The 19,365-nt window shown below is 38.2% G+C and overlaps 1 protein-coding gene across 8 annotated transcripts in view; it reads right to left on the bottom strand.

Annotated features, from left to right (window-relative positions):
• Window positions 1-19,365, bottom strand: part of LOC134539336 (acetyl-CoA carboxylase) — a 148,928-nt gene that overhangs the window by 25,722 nt on the left and 103,841 nt on the right. For all 8 annotated transcript variants that reach the window (XM_063381272.1, XM_063381273.1, XM_063381269.1 and 5 more), the window contains 6 exons: window positions 11,215-11,372; window positions 10,387-10,567; window positions 9,648-9,884; window positions 8,683-8,886; window positions 7,216-7,417; window positions 4,674-4,771 (listed from right to left, as the gene is read on the bottom strand). In XM_063381272.1, coding sequence (XP_063237342.1) covers window positions 4,674-4,771; window positions 7,216-7,417; window positions 8,683-8,886; window positions 9,648-9,884; window positions 10,387-10,567; window positions 11,215-11,372 — 1,080 coding nt within the window. The remainder of the gene's footprint in view (window positions 1-4,673; window positions 4,772-7,215; window positions 7,418-8,682; window positions 8,887-9,647; window positions 9,885-10,386; window positions 10,568-11,214; window positions 11,373-19,365) is intronic.

Raw genomic sequence — 19,365 nt, 5'->3', positions numbered from 1 at the left:
AGATAAAGTTATTCATAAAAACAAAACCCATTCATGGAAAGTACGCTTATTTAAAAAGTGTAAATATAAAAGGGCACGCCAAACAATTTAAATTAATAAGTCATGCAACAAAAACCTTTCTTCAACTTTAAATAGAAAAACATCTGTGATCCAAATGCAAGCAGAACGAACGCGTAACTACCGTAGTACACAACACGAAAGAATGTGGGCTATCAAATGTAGTTAACTCAGCACCGAATAGAGAGCGTGCGTCGCAAGCAATCGGCGAGATATCGATATTCGGCTACATGTGCACGCTCTATACGAGAAGCAACATAACCAAACATTAACGTTTGCAACGAGCGCTGACTAGTTTTGTACGTGGTACACCGTGGTGACACTGACGAACGGATGAAGATTATAACGTTTAAAAAGTCTTTAAAAGATAATTTATACGTCAGAAAACTTTGTATTTCAGTTAATTAAATAAGTAAGTGGTAATGTCCGAATAAATATTGGATTTCTATTTTAAAAAACATCATTTTATACGGAAAAAATACCCACACAAAGCACTCAGAATCTAATACCGGGACCAAAAACATTATGCGACGTTTACGCGAGAGGTTTTTTTATCCAAATTTTGACGCCCTAAAATATGGGTGCGATGATTACGCGAGTGCGATCATTATGCGATAAAAGAGGGTAAGTATCGAATGTGGCCAGCAGATATTATTAGAGCCACGATTATATTGTGGATGCAGAGTAGACTCAAAGCACATTTCACGTTGATGATTGGACTACATTGCTCTCGATACTCCCTTGACAACCCTGAGCCAGTTATAAACAAGAAGGAGAAGTGGTTATCCAATCACGTGTAACCTTCAAAAGTATTTGATCTTATGACCAAAAAGCATTTGAAACAAGTCTTGATTATATACAGGCAAGTTGAATCTAACCTGGAAGAAATTGAATTCACAAAATAATCATGGCTTTTGCTATTATGTAAACACAAGTCACGAACATCTGTGATTCCACCCGGAAACAAAAAAAAAACACAGAGGAATGCAGTGAGTTATCGTTATGAGGGTCTTCTTGTTTACATAAAGCCTGATCAGCCATGCCCTACATCATCAGGTCAGCCATGCCCTGGGCTTGATGGACAGCCAATCCACAAGTGACATGTCGCACAACGGTTAAGTCGGCTAGGTCTGGAGCTCAAGAAAATTTGACTGTCAGCGACAGCCACGAAGACTACACAGTTGATTAATCAAGATTCCAGGAGTTCTGTTTGCTAACAGATTATTGTGTACCTGCGTGTTTCTCAAAAATATTTGTGAATCAAACTTTGCAGTAAAATTGAAGTACACGCTTCATAGTCTCCGTTGCCATTCAGCCATCTTGTTAGTTCTAGAGTCAGAAGAGGCCCTGGACATTGTGGAGCCCTAATATTTTGGAGAGAGGCCATACCGGGGACCTGATCGGTATTGAATGAACCCCCAGCAAAAAGGAGTGGGATTGGGAGGCCCTCCCCCAGAAGATTTTAAAAATAAAATCTCTAAAACAATCTTCGTAAGTCAACTTGGAACTTAAATTTCACCGATGCTTTTGCCGATTTAGCTTAAGAAATGTTGATACTACTTGTGTATCAGTAATAACAGGGCTAGTCGCAGGGCCACGGATGATTGCCCAGCTTGCCTGGCCCTGGAGCCATCACTCAGTAGCAGGTACACAAAACATTAATAATTTTTTGCACCACCATGGATACAAATGGATTACTGATAGGGATGAGCCGGTCAAAAACCTCCAACCTTCGAATACTCTTAAATTCTAGTATTTGAAAGATCTGAGTATCCAGAAAAATAGTGGACAAAATGTAGTACATTCCACATTACACACTGAAAACTAAGAAATTTACTTGTTCTATTTGTGTTTTTCTTCGTACCTATCCAATATATTGTACTTTTGATATATAAATACATAAATAAAATTAGGAAAAATTAGTTTATTAATCAAACATTTTAAGGGTTGAATGTTTTAACACCATTGTTAATATTTATTTCTTGTACTTTATTTTATTTTTGACCCTTGAGACCTCGATTCGAATTTGAAGGGTAGATTGGCAGTACTGTTTGTGATTCAATTTGAGATTTTGATTTGAGAATATTAGGATTTGACCCATCACTAGCTAATGAGGCAGTCAAATGTGTACTTCTGTCCTCAGTATCCCCTGAGAGGAAAGGGCTGAGAACTCTAAATTCAATTTGGTTTTTTTTCTGAAAGCTCTTAGCCAAACACCATTAATGTTAGCATAGGTGGCAGCTCCAACAGGTGTGGGGATGGAGTCAGACACAATCGCAAAGCTGCCAGAAGCCAGGGAAGCAAAAGCGAGCAGCATAGAAATGTAGCATTAAGGTGGGATCGGCAAAAGAGCAAAGCAGATCTGTTCCATTGATTAACAAATTGTTTAAGTGATAATAAGCTATGTAAGGCAGGCTGCTTAAAGAAGATTCTTTACCACACTAAAGAACCACACAAACCATATGTATAGTCCTGTAAAATTTTAATAACATATTTCTTCTATACTTGTTAAGTGAATTTAAATAGAAGATAAACTGATAAATAACAGGTGGAAACAAATAAAAATTTAGGTACTAACCAATGGGGTGACTAAAATACCAACATGATGTTGAGCTGTTCTGATCCAAGTGAATTTTGATAGCTCTAGGGAATTTGTACCTTTGGCAGACAGTTGCAACTTGAATCATTTACATATTGAACAATCTCTGGCATGGATCATTCTTTGCAGATGCATAATGTTTTTTTTTTTAGTTGGCAGTGTACATTTAAAAATGACAAATTTTCAGGCAATACCATAACTAAGTATTGATCCTGAAACAACAACTCTATTTAAAACTTCCAAAATTAAATAGCCCAGCATGATATTACATTTTCTTTACGCTATAGTAAAAAATTTAAGTTAGGTAACATAACTCCTAGGGTGAAAAGGTAACTTGTGACTAAAAAAACAAAAAGATTGAGAGTTCAAAAATATAATTCAAAATAAAAATTATTCACTTCTGTTGCGTTCACTAATCTTGCATGCCATAATTAGAAATAAATAGCTGAACAAAGGTTATCACAAAATTACTTCTAAAGTTATACAAAACATTAAGATAATCTACAGAACAATTTAATCCACCAAAAACACTACTAGCATGCATCCATGTATGAAAAAGTACACACAGATTAATGCATACGAAACATGTTTACATTATAAGTGTATTCCAGCTAATCTGAACCCTTTAAAATAATTCTCACGTGTTTTCTTTCAGTGAATAATAAATAGTGATGGTTCAGAACCCAATCATCTCGAATCTGTATCTCAAATTAAAACAGCTAAGAGTTCCTTTGAAAACACCCTTGAATTTAAATCGAAGCTTTAAAGGTTACAAAAAGTAATGTACAAGAAACATAAAATATGGTGTTAAAAATGTATGTATGTAAATTTTTAATGGAAGTTACCCAAACCAATACTGATAGAAATATTATTTAAACAATTTATCAATATATATGATAAATGTGTGCGTGGTTTGTTCTTAAGTGCCATTATAGCTCCACAATCCCATGAGGGCTATATGGTATGGAAGCCCTCAAACCCCCATACATGAAGGTTTCACTTTGGAACTGCAGGGGTTAGGTTTGAAGATATGGGTGTGAAAAGAAAGAATCACACCAATGGACTTCTTATGGGAAGTGGTGAAGCAGCTGGAAATAGAGTGTAGCCAGGACTAGCCAGAATGTTATAGAAACTTCCAGAATATTCTAGAATCGCTCAGAATATTCGAGGAAGTTCACTGATTTTCTAGAACGTTCCAGAAGATTCCAGTTCCGTTTGATAGGAGCTGGCTTTAGGTATGAGAGGGTAACTTCATCAAGTTAAATATTAAAAGTACAATATCTTTGAGAACCGTGTTAGGATAGAAAAAGAAGAAAAACACAAACAGATCTACTAAGCTTAGAGTTGTTAGTGTTGAATTATGACATTTCCTACAATTTATTTCTTTGAATATTTTTCCATTGAATCGACCAGCCCAACACTACTTGTCCTAATGTGTCATCTCTTGGAACAGGTTTAAAACGGGCTGTGTTTAATGGGTCCACATTGTCAGGGGTGTATCCGTGTTCGTGAGGCAGGGAGATAAGTGCAATGCTCACTGGTGCTTCTAGCCCGTTATCACCTCTAAGCGCAAGGCTGCGAACTGCCGCGCGGTCTTCTTGTCATGCATCGGGCAGCTATGAGACCTGAGTGGTAACCACACCATTATATGGCAGAGAAATAGAGATAAAGGTGTGATGCATATCGCATGAGTGCTTTCAAGAATATATACCAGAAGTTTCACACCTAAAAAACCTAATGTGAAAAAACATGTTTTAACAGTTTTCACTCTCGTAAAAATTCTTTTCAAAAACGAAACACGGAAAGAGAACTAATTGTCCGCCATCGGTGCATTCAATGGTTTTCGTAAGCAGAACCCACTCCGATGTGCACACTGTGTGTGTGCCCGGGTAGGCAGATGTCGACTGTGAAGTGTTCGGGCCAGCCGGGACGCGGGGCAAAGGCGCGGCGGGAGCGGACGGCGAGGCCGGTCGAGAGTGCTGGGGCGGTAAGTAAGGCAGGAAGCACTTGAGCGTACATTGTTCTCACCCGGCAGCCTCTTCTGCTCGCTCAGGCCCTCCCCGTCAAGAACCAGCTCGATGGCGTCCACCAGCTTCGTCGGGATCTTCACGTCATCTGTGCCCAAACAAGCACCACATCATACATCATAGGTTAGCACCAGATTATAAGCAAGGGCTGGAGTAACCAGCATCTATTTTTTTCCCCCCTAAATTATATTCAATTACTGTTAGAGACAAGATGGTAGCATCAATCATTATTAGGGACCGGAAAAATTCGCGGGTTCAATGACCTGTAGGATGAACTCCATAGTTCTACGTACACTCGGTCAAATGCCACCCACTCATTGGCTGCTTTCTTGTGAGACGTTCCAGCGTAGCAGCCTGTGATTCGATAAAGCTTTGGTCGGGTGTTTCTCATTGGCCCAGAGTCATCCAGGTGAGTTGTGAACCAATAGCAGAGGCGGCACTGAGGTATAATGATTTGTATTTTAGCCTATCGCGAAATGAATGCGCGAATTTTTCCGGTCTCTAATCGTTAGCCATTACGAAAACTGAGGATTAGACAAAAGACAAGCAGCGTTACGAGAATTCCGTAGCATTATGGCTGCGTCATTTCTACCTCTCCTCTGCCGTCACCCCTTCTGCGCATATAGCATACGACGTTACGTACCTATCCTCCCCCCTTGCCATCTTCTCATTCGACCACTAATGCATTCGTAGGAGTAGCATCACCGCTGAAGCACTCTCCTCCTCTACTAGTTCCCCCACCATGTACCTAAGTATTCCCCTCATGCAATCTGAATTTTCGTAATGCTCGAAAATTATAGGCGATTGGATCACCCGGCCTACAGCCCCGATCTTGCCGCATCGGACTTTCACCTGTTCCCTGCATTGAAAGCCGCACTCTCTGGGCGTCACTTTAAAAACAACGCTGGGATGGTGCAGGCTGTGCAACAATTCTTTGCATGGCAGGGCACAGAGTTTTACCGGAGTGGTTTTTTCAAACTGATTGCAAGGTACAGTAGAACCCTGTTATAACGAATCTGAAGGGAGTAGTTTATATGTTCACTATAGAGGGGAAACTTTATATCTGGGAAAACTTTTATATTGGCAATACATACTCAAAAGCAAAATCTTAACTACACATAGGCCTAAGCCATGAAAAGAACGAATGAAAATACTCAAAGCAACAGTTTTATGAGCAAATGCAGATAATATTTTTAATGAATTACACTTTCTATTACCTAATGGTTCTTGGAAATCGGCGTATTATCCTTTTTTCGGGCATTTAATACTCTGTGACGTTATCGCAGCTTGAGAAAGAAGATTGTTTAGCTTGTTTAATATTGTACTTAATGTGGATGTTGCAATTCCCAGTTCCTTTGCTATTAACACGTGCGGGACAGTGGGGTTGGAGTTTCCCTTTTCAATAATGTCCAGTTTATCTCGCACAGATAATGCCTTAAGTTTTTTACCGCGTTTTTCACCTTTTTTATGTACATATTTCTTATTGAAGCACATTTGCAGCTTAATAACACGTAATTCTTTTTACGGTCAAAAGTAAATAAACGAAAAATAACGAGTCTGGTGCATCAAAGATTACAACGTATCATTTAGTATCGCAGTTGCTAAAGCTGGAACGAAATTTTCTCACTTTCTATGGAAAAATTTTGTCCACAGAGTTCTATCTAGTGGTAGTCTTACGAACCTTACCCGATCAAAATGTCCGAAACGTGAACGATAAAAATGAGACTTAAAAATATTGAATTTGCTGCTATAATGTACATACGTATTTGTGTGGCGGTAATGTATTTATAATTTTGATAACATAATAAATGTACACGTGTTCGCCCATTCTTTAACTATGCAGGGAAAACTTTTTTATTTTCACCAAACTGATCACCATTTTTGGCTACACGTAGCCTACCGAGGCCACTCGAATAGGACTTGTTTATAATATGAACAGTGGACAATCGAGTAGCGTATTGCTGAAAAAAACTTCAATGTGATCCAGAAGAGACGTTTTGTGAAAAAACTTTTAATTATATGAAAATATTTGAGATAAATGTGCATTATGTCGGCAAAATTTGTTCGTGGTACACGGGAAAACATATCAACATTGACAAAAGTTGTGCGCTATATCCAATAAATTAATACATAACCTCAAATCATTTTGCCGGGACCGAGACGGAAATTCACAATAAACGGGAATTCATTATAGGCGGGTTCACTATAAACGGGTTCTACTGTATATAGTTCATGATGCCATGGTGTATTTATTTTTGGCAAAGAAAGTTTCAGCGTGAAATAAAATTACGAAACTTACTTTTGGAATGTCCCTCAAATGTTGTCTAGTTGTTTAGTACCGTCAAGTTATCATGTCCTTGTCATTTTTCTGTAAATGTGTTATTTTTTTTTTTCCCTTAATTTTATGTATTAGTCAATTAGTGTTTTGGTATTGTGATTACCATCTAAGGCTACCAGCCGTAGGTAGGCTTGTAACAAAGCATAAATAAATAAGAAATAAAACAACAATTAGCACTCGACAAAAAGTCTTACTTGTTGCATAAATCTTGGCATGCTCCTTCCAGACACTTTCCAGCACCTGTCTAAACATGTCTGGAATGTCGTAGACGTAAGTGGTGCCAACACTCTGTGCTTGGAACCTCTTCTGCTGGAGGTAATCTTTGGTCATGTACGGGATGGAGATAGGCAAGCCATACATCGGTCCTTGCTTGGGGCCATACGACTCATATTTTATCTACAACACACACGCACAACTCAAAGTCATTAAACAAAACAATAGTACATGGTTTCCGGTGTTATTTTGAGAAACCACGGTAAACAGAAATCAGCATGTTGGAGCAGGATTCGAACCAGGACCTCCGGAATTTGAGTAAAACCTTTTACCATTGCGCTAACCCTCCTCATGAGCATGATGCCTCAACAACTCCGACTATGGGGTATCTTTCACCAGACTATGGAATATGCACTTGACTTCATCCAATGTATTTCTTTCTGTTTCTAGCTTCTAGTTCCCTTGGCTTATTTATCGAAATATAAAATAGAAAATTAGTACATCACTAAAATAAAAATGGGCGCGTACCCGCCCTAGCGTGCTATAAGTGATTCTTAAATAATCCACTTTAATGATCAAACAAAATATTCAATCTGAACGATAAAACTAAACAATAAATTACACAATAGTGTACTAAAAACACACTAATGCTGTTCGCAATGTCTTTTCACATTTCTTTTTAAATTAAAATATTGATTTATTTTTAATTTTTACGAGAAACCTCTGTAATTTCCTACGTAATGAAATATGTAGCACTGTAGCGTCGCTTCACTAAAGCTAGCTTAAGAATAAGGAGTGGGGCACTCAATGTTTCTCCCTCCTCCCCACCCCACTCATAAGCATTACACTTTTCGTTATGCTCTGATAAGTAGGAACAAGATTATATGATTAATTGCGATAAAGGCATGTAAATACACCATATAAAAACAAAATACAAGCTAACACACAATAAAGCATCAAAATTTAAAAAAATATATATATATATATATATCATAAAACTAATCAGTATTTTTAATAAAAACTCAACTCACATTACAAAACCGTAAGCTTTTAATATTTTTAATTAAATAAAAGTAAATTTAATTAGCATTGAGTTAGTACCAAAATAATGATTTTTTTTTTGATAATGCAACAGTTATTAGTAACTAATTTTTACATTACGAGACTGGAACATTTTACAAACGCACATATACTTGCTGATTTATTTGTACTGTTCCCAGTAGTTTGACATTGCTTATTACAAATTATGTATTAGTGAATCCTGTAGCAGTCAAAATGAACAGAATTCATACAAAATAAAAACAATAATACAGAAATCTCTTGTTTCAAAAACAAAATTCGCCAGTTCTAAGTGTTGTCACTACTGATTAAGTCATGGCACTCAAACTACCCTAACGGCTGTGGACAGGTTCCACTTCAAAAATAACAGTTCCTCAATGGGCACTAACCATGCCGGTCTTGACATCCGTCACTTCCTTGTACAGGCAGGTGTCGAGAGAGTAGCCGCTGTCGTTGGCCAGACACAGGCGCACGTTGCTCGTCTCGCTGCTGGGCGTCTGGCGAATCGTCATCTTTATCTCAGCCTGCAGCACGCGCAGCTTCCACAGGCGAGCTCCGTATCGCATCACCATGTTCGTCACGCTCTCCTCGATCTGCGGAGCAACGCCTCACCTGTCACCGCACTGTTAACACTGCACCAGCCCTTGTGGAATCTAACAAAAAAACCCAGCATGCTACATTTGTTCTTTTTCCGAGAAGAGCACGGAGGAAAATAAACTATATATGAAACAAGTGAAGATCATATACTAAACTTTGAGATGATTAAACAATGAATAACTTCATAAATTATCACTTAGAAATTATTATTTAATAACAAGGAAAACTTTCTTTTGACATTTGCAAATTTTTCCACTTTCATGAACTCAATGCATACCTTCTTTCGGTCACTATATCAATAAAACAAAAATATTAATCTTTCTTTAATATAATTAACACTGAGATAATAAAACAATGAATGACTTCATAAATTATCACTTACAAGTTTTTTAATACAAAGTAAAACTTTATTACATTTTAAAATTTTTACCCTTTCACGAACCCAACACACACCTTCTTTGGCACAATGTCAATAAATTAAAAATATTAATCTGTCTACCAATGCCTAAATCATGGTTTTTAATTCAGACTGGTCCTTTTTAAAGTGTCAAAAAAGTACTTTACTACATCTAATGATGCCTGAAAGAAAACTGTAGTAAAAAAATTTATTGAATGCTTCTTTATTTATTGTCTTTTCATTTCAAAAATTTTCTTCACTAATATTGTGAGTATATATACTAGTTTTTTTGGAATTATTATTTCTAAAAGCAACAGGCTTTTCCTAAGCTTAAAAGGTTTAATAATCCATCGAACGTACCTTCACGGGATCCATGATGACTGTCGGGACAAAGTTCAAGAATATGTGATTGCAGTCTGTCCTCTTCGAGTCGGGATGAGAAAATGCCACCTCCAGCTCATCCATGGCTTCCAGCAACGCACGCTCCCCTTCGTTGTGGAGGTACTCGAACGAAGCTTCCTTGGTGATGAGATCCGAGTGGCGAATAATCGAACGAATGAAAAATCTGTAGTCTGTCACCTGCTGACCCCTGGCTACCTAAAAAATTGCGAACACGACCATATAATTTGGTATTAACAGAATAATTTAAATTTTCAGTTTAACCAGGTAATTTTATCAAATATGATTACCACACAGATTTTACAAAACTGTCAATATCTCCAAATATGTAAATGCCAAAAAAAAAAAAAAATCTGCAAAGGATTTTTAATCAGCATTTTTAATACAGCATGACACCATAATGCTTCAAAAATTGTTTTAAAAAGTAAATAGTAATATTAATGTTCCTAAGTCCATTAAGTAATTCACACAAAAATTTTACCTTACAATTTCTGATATTTTTTTTTTTTCATTCTACGTTAAATATAATCAAAATATAATTGAAATGAAAACTTTGTATGTTAAATACGACCCCATCTTCATAAAATAAAACCCATATCAAAGAAATCATCCATTCTAAAAATTAAATTGAGCTACGAATAAAACAATAAAATCTTGTCTCTAATGATCAGATTATATTGAAAGGCACAGTGTTGCCTACCTTGGCTTTCCCGAGGTAAAGATGCATTTTCCGGTTGGAGGTCGGTAGAGCCTCCAGGTCGTAGTTCTGCATTCTGTTCAGTTCCAGCTGGAATGCCATAGCAGGATCCAAGTGGCGATAAATACGATCTTCTGTGAAGTTATCGCGGCACCGGTACGTGAAACATTTAGGGAACTGACGCCTGAAACCAAAAGAATGTACCGTCAAACGGGTGTGACAGAACCAGGGTTTGACAAAAATATAAAAAAAAATTAATTAATTAAATTTGTACTATTATTCTATTACATTATTAAAAAATAACAAAACATACTAAAATATAACAAATTACAGTACCAAAAAAAAATATATTATAATAATACAATAATAAATGTATATAAAGACCATGTTTGAAAGTAGTAGACAAAATTATGTACTTAGTCTATCATTGTAGAGATTTTCTGAAAGGTTCTTTCGAAATGGTTTTTAAATATCTTTACAAATTCAGATAGTAATACCATCGCTTAAGAAACAACACCGTCTATATGACAAAAAGCAAATTTTTTAGGACCGCTTAGTAATTGACATGCTGGAATTCAATGTTAGCAGGTATTAGAAAAAAAGACCATAGCAGCGCATTCTGTTGAATTTTGGCAAATTCACTTAGTGTGAAAATGCTAACTGCTTAAGCTTCCAAGGAAAAAATTAAAAAAAATAAATAAAAAAATTCTAAAATAGTCATCTAGCCCGTGTTGTTTCTTAAGCGACAATATTATTTATTATAAGTGATGAAGCGTTTAAACTTAAACAATTTTTTTTTTTTTTTTTTAAGCGAGAGACTGGTTTAGTTACCTGATCAGCACGAAGAACGTTATGCGACGGATTCCGCGCTTGGTCAGCTCTTCACGACGGCTGCTGCAGAAGTCTCCAAACATCTTGCTAAGGACCAAGTCATTGGTGTCTTCTTTATCTTTCACAGCCACGTTGATTATGTGAATAGGTTCCGTTCCCTGTAGAAAATACTTGAAATATAGCGTACAGAAAAATACTCATGAGTTAAGAATGTAATTTTGTACCAACAGGGTGTCTAAAATACCTGGTAAGACTACTTGAAAAAATTTTGATGGCCTATTTTATAAATGTTTCTTACAATTCATCTATATATCATATTATTTCATATACTATACCTAATAAGTAAAAATAAACATACATAATATAAAACATCTACTATTTGCAGGAGCAAGTCAATTTTTATATTAAAATGCTACAACCTTTAGTGATAATTTCTGTATGATTTGTGTGTCCAGTCTCCAACTACTTATATTTAAAGTACTGTACACAAACGTGTACTTGATGAAACTAAGATTTTCCATTTTTAAATTACTCGGAACATTATTCCAGGAATTAATAATAGGGCGCCAGAGGTAATCAAGAATTAACAACAAAATAACACAATAAGACTTATTTTATTGTTTTAACCATAATGAGAAACCTCGATTCATGGAAATAATAACCAAACAAACAAATATTAAATAAAGTCTATGGGATGTCGTAGATAACCTGACTCTTGAATAAAATAATACAAAATAAATAAAGTTCCTGAAATTGTTCACTGAGTAAAAGTTTTGGGGTTTTGCTCCGGCTTGCTCGAGCATGAAACGCCTAACCTAAAGACTTCTGGACTTGTGTACATATAGTTTGTGCTAATGTGAGTAAATTTGCCGTTAATCGCCGAAAGTCAATGTTCAACTAATTTTATGATAATCCAAAGTTTATACAATTACAGTTCGCATACGTTGACGGTAAAATTTACGTCAATTTTATTATATAGCGATGATGCAGACCATACCTTAACTCTGGATGATTAAGGTCGTTCGTAAAATACTTCGTCACTCACGTGAATTGAATGCGATTCTTCTGCATTCAATTACAGGGCGTCAATTAATATTGCCCAGTATTTTGACGTAATTTCCAGACCAATAACGCCGAAATTAGCATCGCCACGAATAAAATATTCCCAGAGGGAATACACTACCACACGCACTAAATGGCGTCATTTTCCACTCTTTTTCTTCTCTCTTGCCGAAATTAAATTGTTAATTGAAAAGGGCCAATCACGGCCGCGACACGTTAGCGTCCTTTTTAATGAAGCCAATGAAATGTCAATATCAATCAAGCATAGGCTCGTTAAAGCTGTTCCAAACGCCGCGCAATTATTTATTTTAGCAGTTGTCATGACGACGCAGCACGAGCTGCGCGCGCCGCCATGCGTGAAACAAAACAAAACACTGCCGAAAGTATTGGGAAGCGGTATTAACCTCGAACGTAAAACAATAACAAACAGTTTCAGTTAGTCTGATAATACCGTAGTATTACAGTGCCGCTCCCGATATAAATTTATATTTCACTGTCCAAAAAGTTAAATTCAATTTAGATCGTTAAAACTAATAACTGGAACTGGTTACTTCACAAGTTGGCAACATTGCGATGAAAGTTGAAAAACGTTATTCTCTTGCCAAACGACACTACACTTCGTAGGCTGGACAGTCGCACTGTTGTTTGTAAACATGATCTGTCTACATGTTGTGGAGTATCAGTTACCTGATTAGGCGAAGCAAGGATGTAGAAGACAGCTCACCAATCTCCATACATGGTAAGTGACAGCTGAGCAGAGAGGTCGACTGCGGTGTAAACCACAGTGCTGGGATGGCGGTTCAGCCAACAATACACTGTTGTAGGCGATCGACGTCGTGAAGACTGCTGGACCAGTGTGCTGTTCATCGATGATTGCATCACCTGATGTCACCAATGACATCACGATGGATGCTGTGGTGTCGTGCTGATGCGGACCCACCGGGTCTGCGGCGTGTTCGCTGGGGTCGTACCAACTGGTACGAGCTGCTGAGTCAAATGTCCAACACATGACTCTACATGTGCCTTGGACTACCGCTGCTGCTGCTGCTGCTGCTGCTGCATCTACTGCTGCAGACGGTGTCGAAGGGGACCGCAACAAAACTCGTTCAGTTCGTCGGCAATCAGAAGACACACACACGTTAATCACACGTCCTATAACAGTTCTTATCACTCGCGCGATATGAATACACAGCGTCCTGTGATCGTGCTTCATGCTATCACTAACCCCTCTTCTTCTCTTGCTCCCCTACTCTAACATAAATTAAATGACTCGAGATTCCTCAAACTCATAAACTTAATAATTCATAACAACTTAATAATAAATATAAACATTAATTGAACACATAATAACTCTGTTAAATAATAAGGTAATGCATAAATAAACAGTATTTGCAACAATAACATTGCATAGTACTTTGCAATAACAACAACAGGTTATTGTTTACCTTTGTAGTAGGTGATGAATAAATAAATTATATTTCATGGATGTTATCAACATAATATCCTCACCTAGTAAATAATTACATTCAATTTCTTAATTGAGATTTGTCAATAATATTGGGCTTTCAATAACATATTAAATATGCTTTTCACATATCATATGTGAATATTTTCCTTCATTACATGTTACACAATAGCTACACTTATTTACAAGAAGAGACATTATTTGCTACTCAGCTATGAAATAATGACAATAACTTCAAGATAAATATTATTGATTGAGTGCTAGTGTATAGTGTTTATGTTTTTAAAGCTGTTCATTAAAGACAATCTTTAAAATTCTTTATCTTTCATTTCTTCTTTTTCTCAATATAAAGTGGAGTGTTTTTACATCCTATTAACAAGAGTGTGGATGAAGTTGATATCCACTTATAGTTTCGGGTGTCCTGTGGGAACCCAATCAAAGTGCATTATTAACTACTAGACGATGAAGAAGCATAGGTAGGGGCAAGGCAGTAGCCTGGATCAAACTGTAAGTACTCATGCCAACAAGTGTGTTCATTTAGTAGGATATTTGTCAACTAATCTTTAGGCCATTAATTATATGTAGTATTTAGTTGTGTGTTGCATTAGTTATACATTGTAATATGTCACATAGTGTTTGTACACATCTTATGCCAAATTTTATTTAAACTTCACGTGTATATCCATTGCTAATATGGTCGAACTCGACTAATAGGGTGATAATAACTGTGTCTCAACACAGTAACTGTACACACAGTACATAATATTTGGTATGTCCCTCTAGGACAATGTACCAAACCAACGCTCAGGCAACACATATGCTCCAAGCACAAATATCAGTTGGAATAAAATCATCAACTGACAAACACCCTAATTCTTCGAATATAAATTACCATATCGAAGCAATGAGGTACCTATACACCTGGATTACCTCTATCAACTCATGAGGATATATATATATTTAAATTTCCTTAGCAACATAAACAATACAATGGTTTTTAGCATAACACAAGTGATAATGGTACATATTTGGTGTTCTAATCCACCACAGGTGTTTTGTAAGGCCTGAGTTGACTTAAGTTGTAATTACCTACAATTTTTCCTGTATCAGGGTCCTGTAGAGTGTAGCAGTTACATTTCTCCACAGCTACTACTTTGTAGGGACCTGAGTACAATAAAAATAGCTTCTTCGCTAGATGAGCCCACTTGTTACTAGTTGGTGCTGTACGGCGTAGAACTAAGTCTCCCACAGTGAATTTACTGATCCTGGATGCTGGCTTCCTTTCTTCCTAAGGTCGGCTTCTCTTGTTAATTTGTCTCGTACAAGTTCTTCGATTTCTTCCTGAGTTGTTAGCCCCTCCATGTTATGTTCAGGTGTGTCTCTTCCGGGTATAAGGTTGGTGGTAATACCTACAACCTTACTGAGCATAATTATTTTGATGCTCCTCAATTACAGCTTGAGAGTAGCTGCAATTCGCAGTCTGCTGAGGCTGCGTTCCAGTGCAGTTGGGCGGGATCGGCTGCTGCCGAGCAAAGTATCCACGCTGCATGGGGTACGATGTGGTTGGAGGATGATTGATTGTAGAGAAACTCGCTGGTGATTGATTCACAGGAGTGGTGACTGCTACAGGGGGATGCAACATATGCTGTTGCATATTGTTGGGCGGCTGACGGTTAGAGTAACTCCTGTACTCCCACCTGGGTGGCCTTCCATTTTGATCTTCAGGACGGTACTGCTTTCCCCACCACTGGTTTTGGTTGTGGGTGTAGGGTTTCTTCGGCTGACGGTTCCCTTGCTGTTGAGGTTGGAATTCCCTCCTGGTCTTCCACTTCCCTGTCCGGTACTGTTTCGCAGGCTGCCATGACGTGCAGTGGACGTTGGCCTTGCCGCCGTCGTTACCACGCTGCCAGGGTGTGTAGAGTGGTGCTGCCTTCTGATGTGCTGGCTTGAGGTCTTTCTCCACCTCACTATTGTTGTTCCTGGACAGCCGCTCCAGCCGGTCGAAAGCGAGGACCTGTTCGCGGAACTCTGTGATATTGTTAAAGCTACGCCCTGTCAAATGTACTTGGTACTTGATGGGTAGCTGGGAGGTCACCATCGCCATGAACCCAATATCACCCATCTCTGGTTCGAGGTAGCGCGTCCTCTCGAACATTTGAGACAAGTGTGTCTCTAGAGTTCGGTTCTTCTTGCTATCATACCGCTCGGTATGCAGACGTGCCCTCAGTGTTCCCTGTATTTTCACATTCCAAAACTGCTGTTTGAAATGGCTTTTGAATTCTTGGTAGGAAGTGATGGTACTTTGTAATACCTCCCACCAGTAATACGCATGGTCTCTCAGTGCAGTTGCCATGCATTTCAGGCGTTCAGCATCACTTAGCCTGAACATGTCAGCGTATTCCTCGAAACGTCGAAGGAATCTCATTGGATTCTCTCCTTCATGAGCAGAGAACCTAGGCATCGCCTCTGACCATTGGCGTGCCGGGTGGTGCATCACTGCAACGGGATCCAATGTGGTGTGTGTGTTAGCTGGGTTGGAGCGTGTGATTAGGACCTCAGGTTGCTCAGTCTGTGGTGAATCACAGCTACTGAGTATTTCATTGGCATTGATGTTCAGGGCTGGGGCCAATGCTACATGGTGACTGGATGTGCGAGTAAGATTGTCTACCCTCAACTGCAATACCTTCTCTTGTAGCTTGCCTACCTGCTGCTCTATGTCAAGTGAAAATTCGGTCTGCCTTTTCACTAGTGTGTCCACCTGCTCCCTCATGTCTGTGGTGTGATTGATTACTACATTTTCAATCATGGTCTGGCATGTAGATTGAATTTGATCAAGGCCACAGCTGTTCTGAGCAGCTCGCTCAGCTAATTGATTTAACCTGTCATTCAGCTGGCTGGTCTGGGTAGTTAACTCTGCTGCTAACCTAGTTGTTGTACTACTACATTGTTGTTGTATTAGCTGCAACTGTGTCTCAGTGTAATTCTCATGTTCTGCCAACCGTACAGAAATAGCAGACACACTACTCTTAACTTCACTCATTTCCCTTTGAAGTGTGTTATTAATAGACTCCTGAGTGTTCCTGAGACCTTCCTCCAGCCTAGCATTTTGTTCCTGTTGTTGTTTGTCTAATTGCTGTCGAAGATTCTCCTCCAACCTATCACTAGTGCCCTGGAGACTCTCCTCTAACTTAGCACTAGTGCCCTGGAGACTCTCCTCTAACTTAGCACTCTGTTCTCGTTGTTGTTGGTGGTTAGCTTTCACCTCCTGCCACATGCTCTGCAGCATAATGAGCAAGCTAGCACTTGTTTCAGTACTTATCGTAGCTGGCAATAAAGGCAAAAGTGTGTGTGGCGTGGTGGTAGCTTGGGGTTGTGTCACATCTACTCTAGCCGCTCCAGCATGTGTTACTGGGGTAACAAAATCTGTGTTATGTACTTGGCTAGGTGATGTGGGAACAGATACATCTACAGAGTGTGTAGACTCCACACTGCTGTCCCTGGAGCTGTCCTGACTGACACGTCTACTCCTTCCCCTAGTTTCCATATTTACTGTTATACTTTACAACACAAAACACAATACAAATATGCACACTATCGGCCCCACAGTTCGTGCGCCAGAAAAATGGTTTGTATTCTCTTATTCCCTTCTGTACACAAACGTGTACTTGATGAAACTAAGATTTTCCATTTTTAAATTACTCGGAACATTATTCCAGGAATTAATAATAGGGCGCCAGAGGTAATCAAGAATTAACAATAAAATAACACAATAAGACTTATTTTATTGTTTTAACCATAATGAGAAACCTCGAGTCATGGAAATAATAACCAAACAAACAAATATTAAATAAAGTCTATGGGATGTCGTAGATAACCTGACTCTTGAATAAAATAATACAAAATAAATAAAGTTCCTGAAATTGTTCACTGAGTAAAAGTTTTGGGGTTTTGCTCCGGCTTGCTCGAGCATGAAACGCCTAACCTAAAGACTTCTGGACTTGTGTACATATAGTTTGTGCTAATGTGAGTAAATTTGCCGTTAATCGCCGAAAGTCAATGTTCAACTAATTTTATGATAAGCCAAAGTTTATACAATTACAGTTCGCATACGTTGACGGTAAAATTTACGTCAATTTTATTAAATAGCGATGATGCAGACCATACCTTAACTCTGGATGATTAAGGTCGTTCGTAAAATACTTCGTCACTCACGTGAATTGAATGCGATTCTTCTGCATTCAATTACAGGGCGTCAATTAATATTGCCCAGTATTTTGACGTAATTTCCAGACCAATAACGCCGAAATTAGCATCGCCACGAATAAAATATTCCCAGAGGGAATACACTACCACACGCACTAAATGGCGTCATTTTCCACTCTTTTTCTTCTCTCTTGCCGAAATTAAATTGTTAATTGAAAAGGGCCAATCACGGCCGCGACACGTTAGCGTCCTTTTTAATGAAGCCAATGAAATGCCAATATCAATCAAGCATAGGCTCGTTAAAGCTGTTCCAAACGCTGCGCGATTATTTATTTTAGCAGTTGTCATGACGACGCAGCACGAGCTGCGCGCGCCGCCATGCGTGAAACAAAACAAAACACTGCCGAAAGTATTGGGAAGCGGTATTAACCTCGAACGTAAAACAATAACAAACAGTTTCAGTTAGTCTGATAATACCGTAGTATTACAGTACAATTCGCGGGTGCGCGGGAAAAAGGGGATATGTCAAAATGTCATTGTAAATTACTTATCCCCTTTTTCACGCACGAAAACTGTCAGTTTGTGATGTAACTCCAAAAGTTCAGTGCCATAGAATAACACACAAGGGTGCTATACTTAACCCATTTGGACCAGTTTGTAGAGCTTGTTCTCCTTTATTCCATACCATAAAAAAAAATTGGCCAACATTTTACTTATCCCCTTATTCCCGCGCACCCGCGAATTATTAACTGAAGTAAGGCATAAGAAAAACAAAATACAAGTTAGCAAAAGGATGTTATCAATTAAAGTTTCATATTCTCTAACACAATTGTTTATTTCATAATATTAGTGACTTGTAGACACCCTGACCAAGCAAGACATTAGAGAGAAAAAAAGGGACGGGGCCTTTAAATTAAACTAGTGATTTTTATTTTTTGTTGGGCTCAACATCTCAAGATGGCTACTCTTTACATTAAAATTAAAATTAAAAAAAAAAAAAACTGGTGCAGGAATCAAGCTAAAGTAAGGAATCACCCCATAATTTGCCTGAAGTACCATATTCACCTAAATATTATGTGATGGTTTTTACCAAAACTGCTAATCCTTAAAAGCGGGGATCACGTTATAATCTAATCGCGAACTTGTACGTATCTTGCAGTTGAAAGGTGTGAATTTACACAGACAGGAACAGCTTAGTTGAAAATCCACAGGCTCTACCTCATATATGCGTCACTTAAGGCACTTTTAGACTGCTGTTTACTGCCTCCTGAACCTCTTCTTAATTGAAAAGCTACACGACGTGCCCTTAAACTGCGTCACTTATGCCACTTTTGTCCGCTCTTGTTTTCAGCTTGCTGAACCATTGTGAAGGGGAAGGAGGGAATGGAGCGAGGTTGTCGGTAAGGGGGGGAAGTGGGGGG

Source organism: Bacillus rossius, chromosome 15 (genome assembly GCF_032445375.1).
Source record: "Bacillus rossius redtenbacheri isolate Brsri chromosome 15, Brsri_v3, whole genome shotgun sequence".
Taxonomy (NCBI): domain Eukaryota; kingdom Metazoa; phylum Arthropoda; class Insecta; order Phasmatodea; family Bacillidae; genus Bacillus; species Bacillus rossius.
The sequence above is the reverse complement of the archived record's forward strand: the minus strand, read 5'-3'. Positions and strand labels throughout refer to the sequence as shown.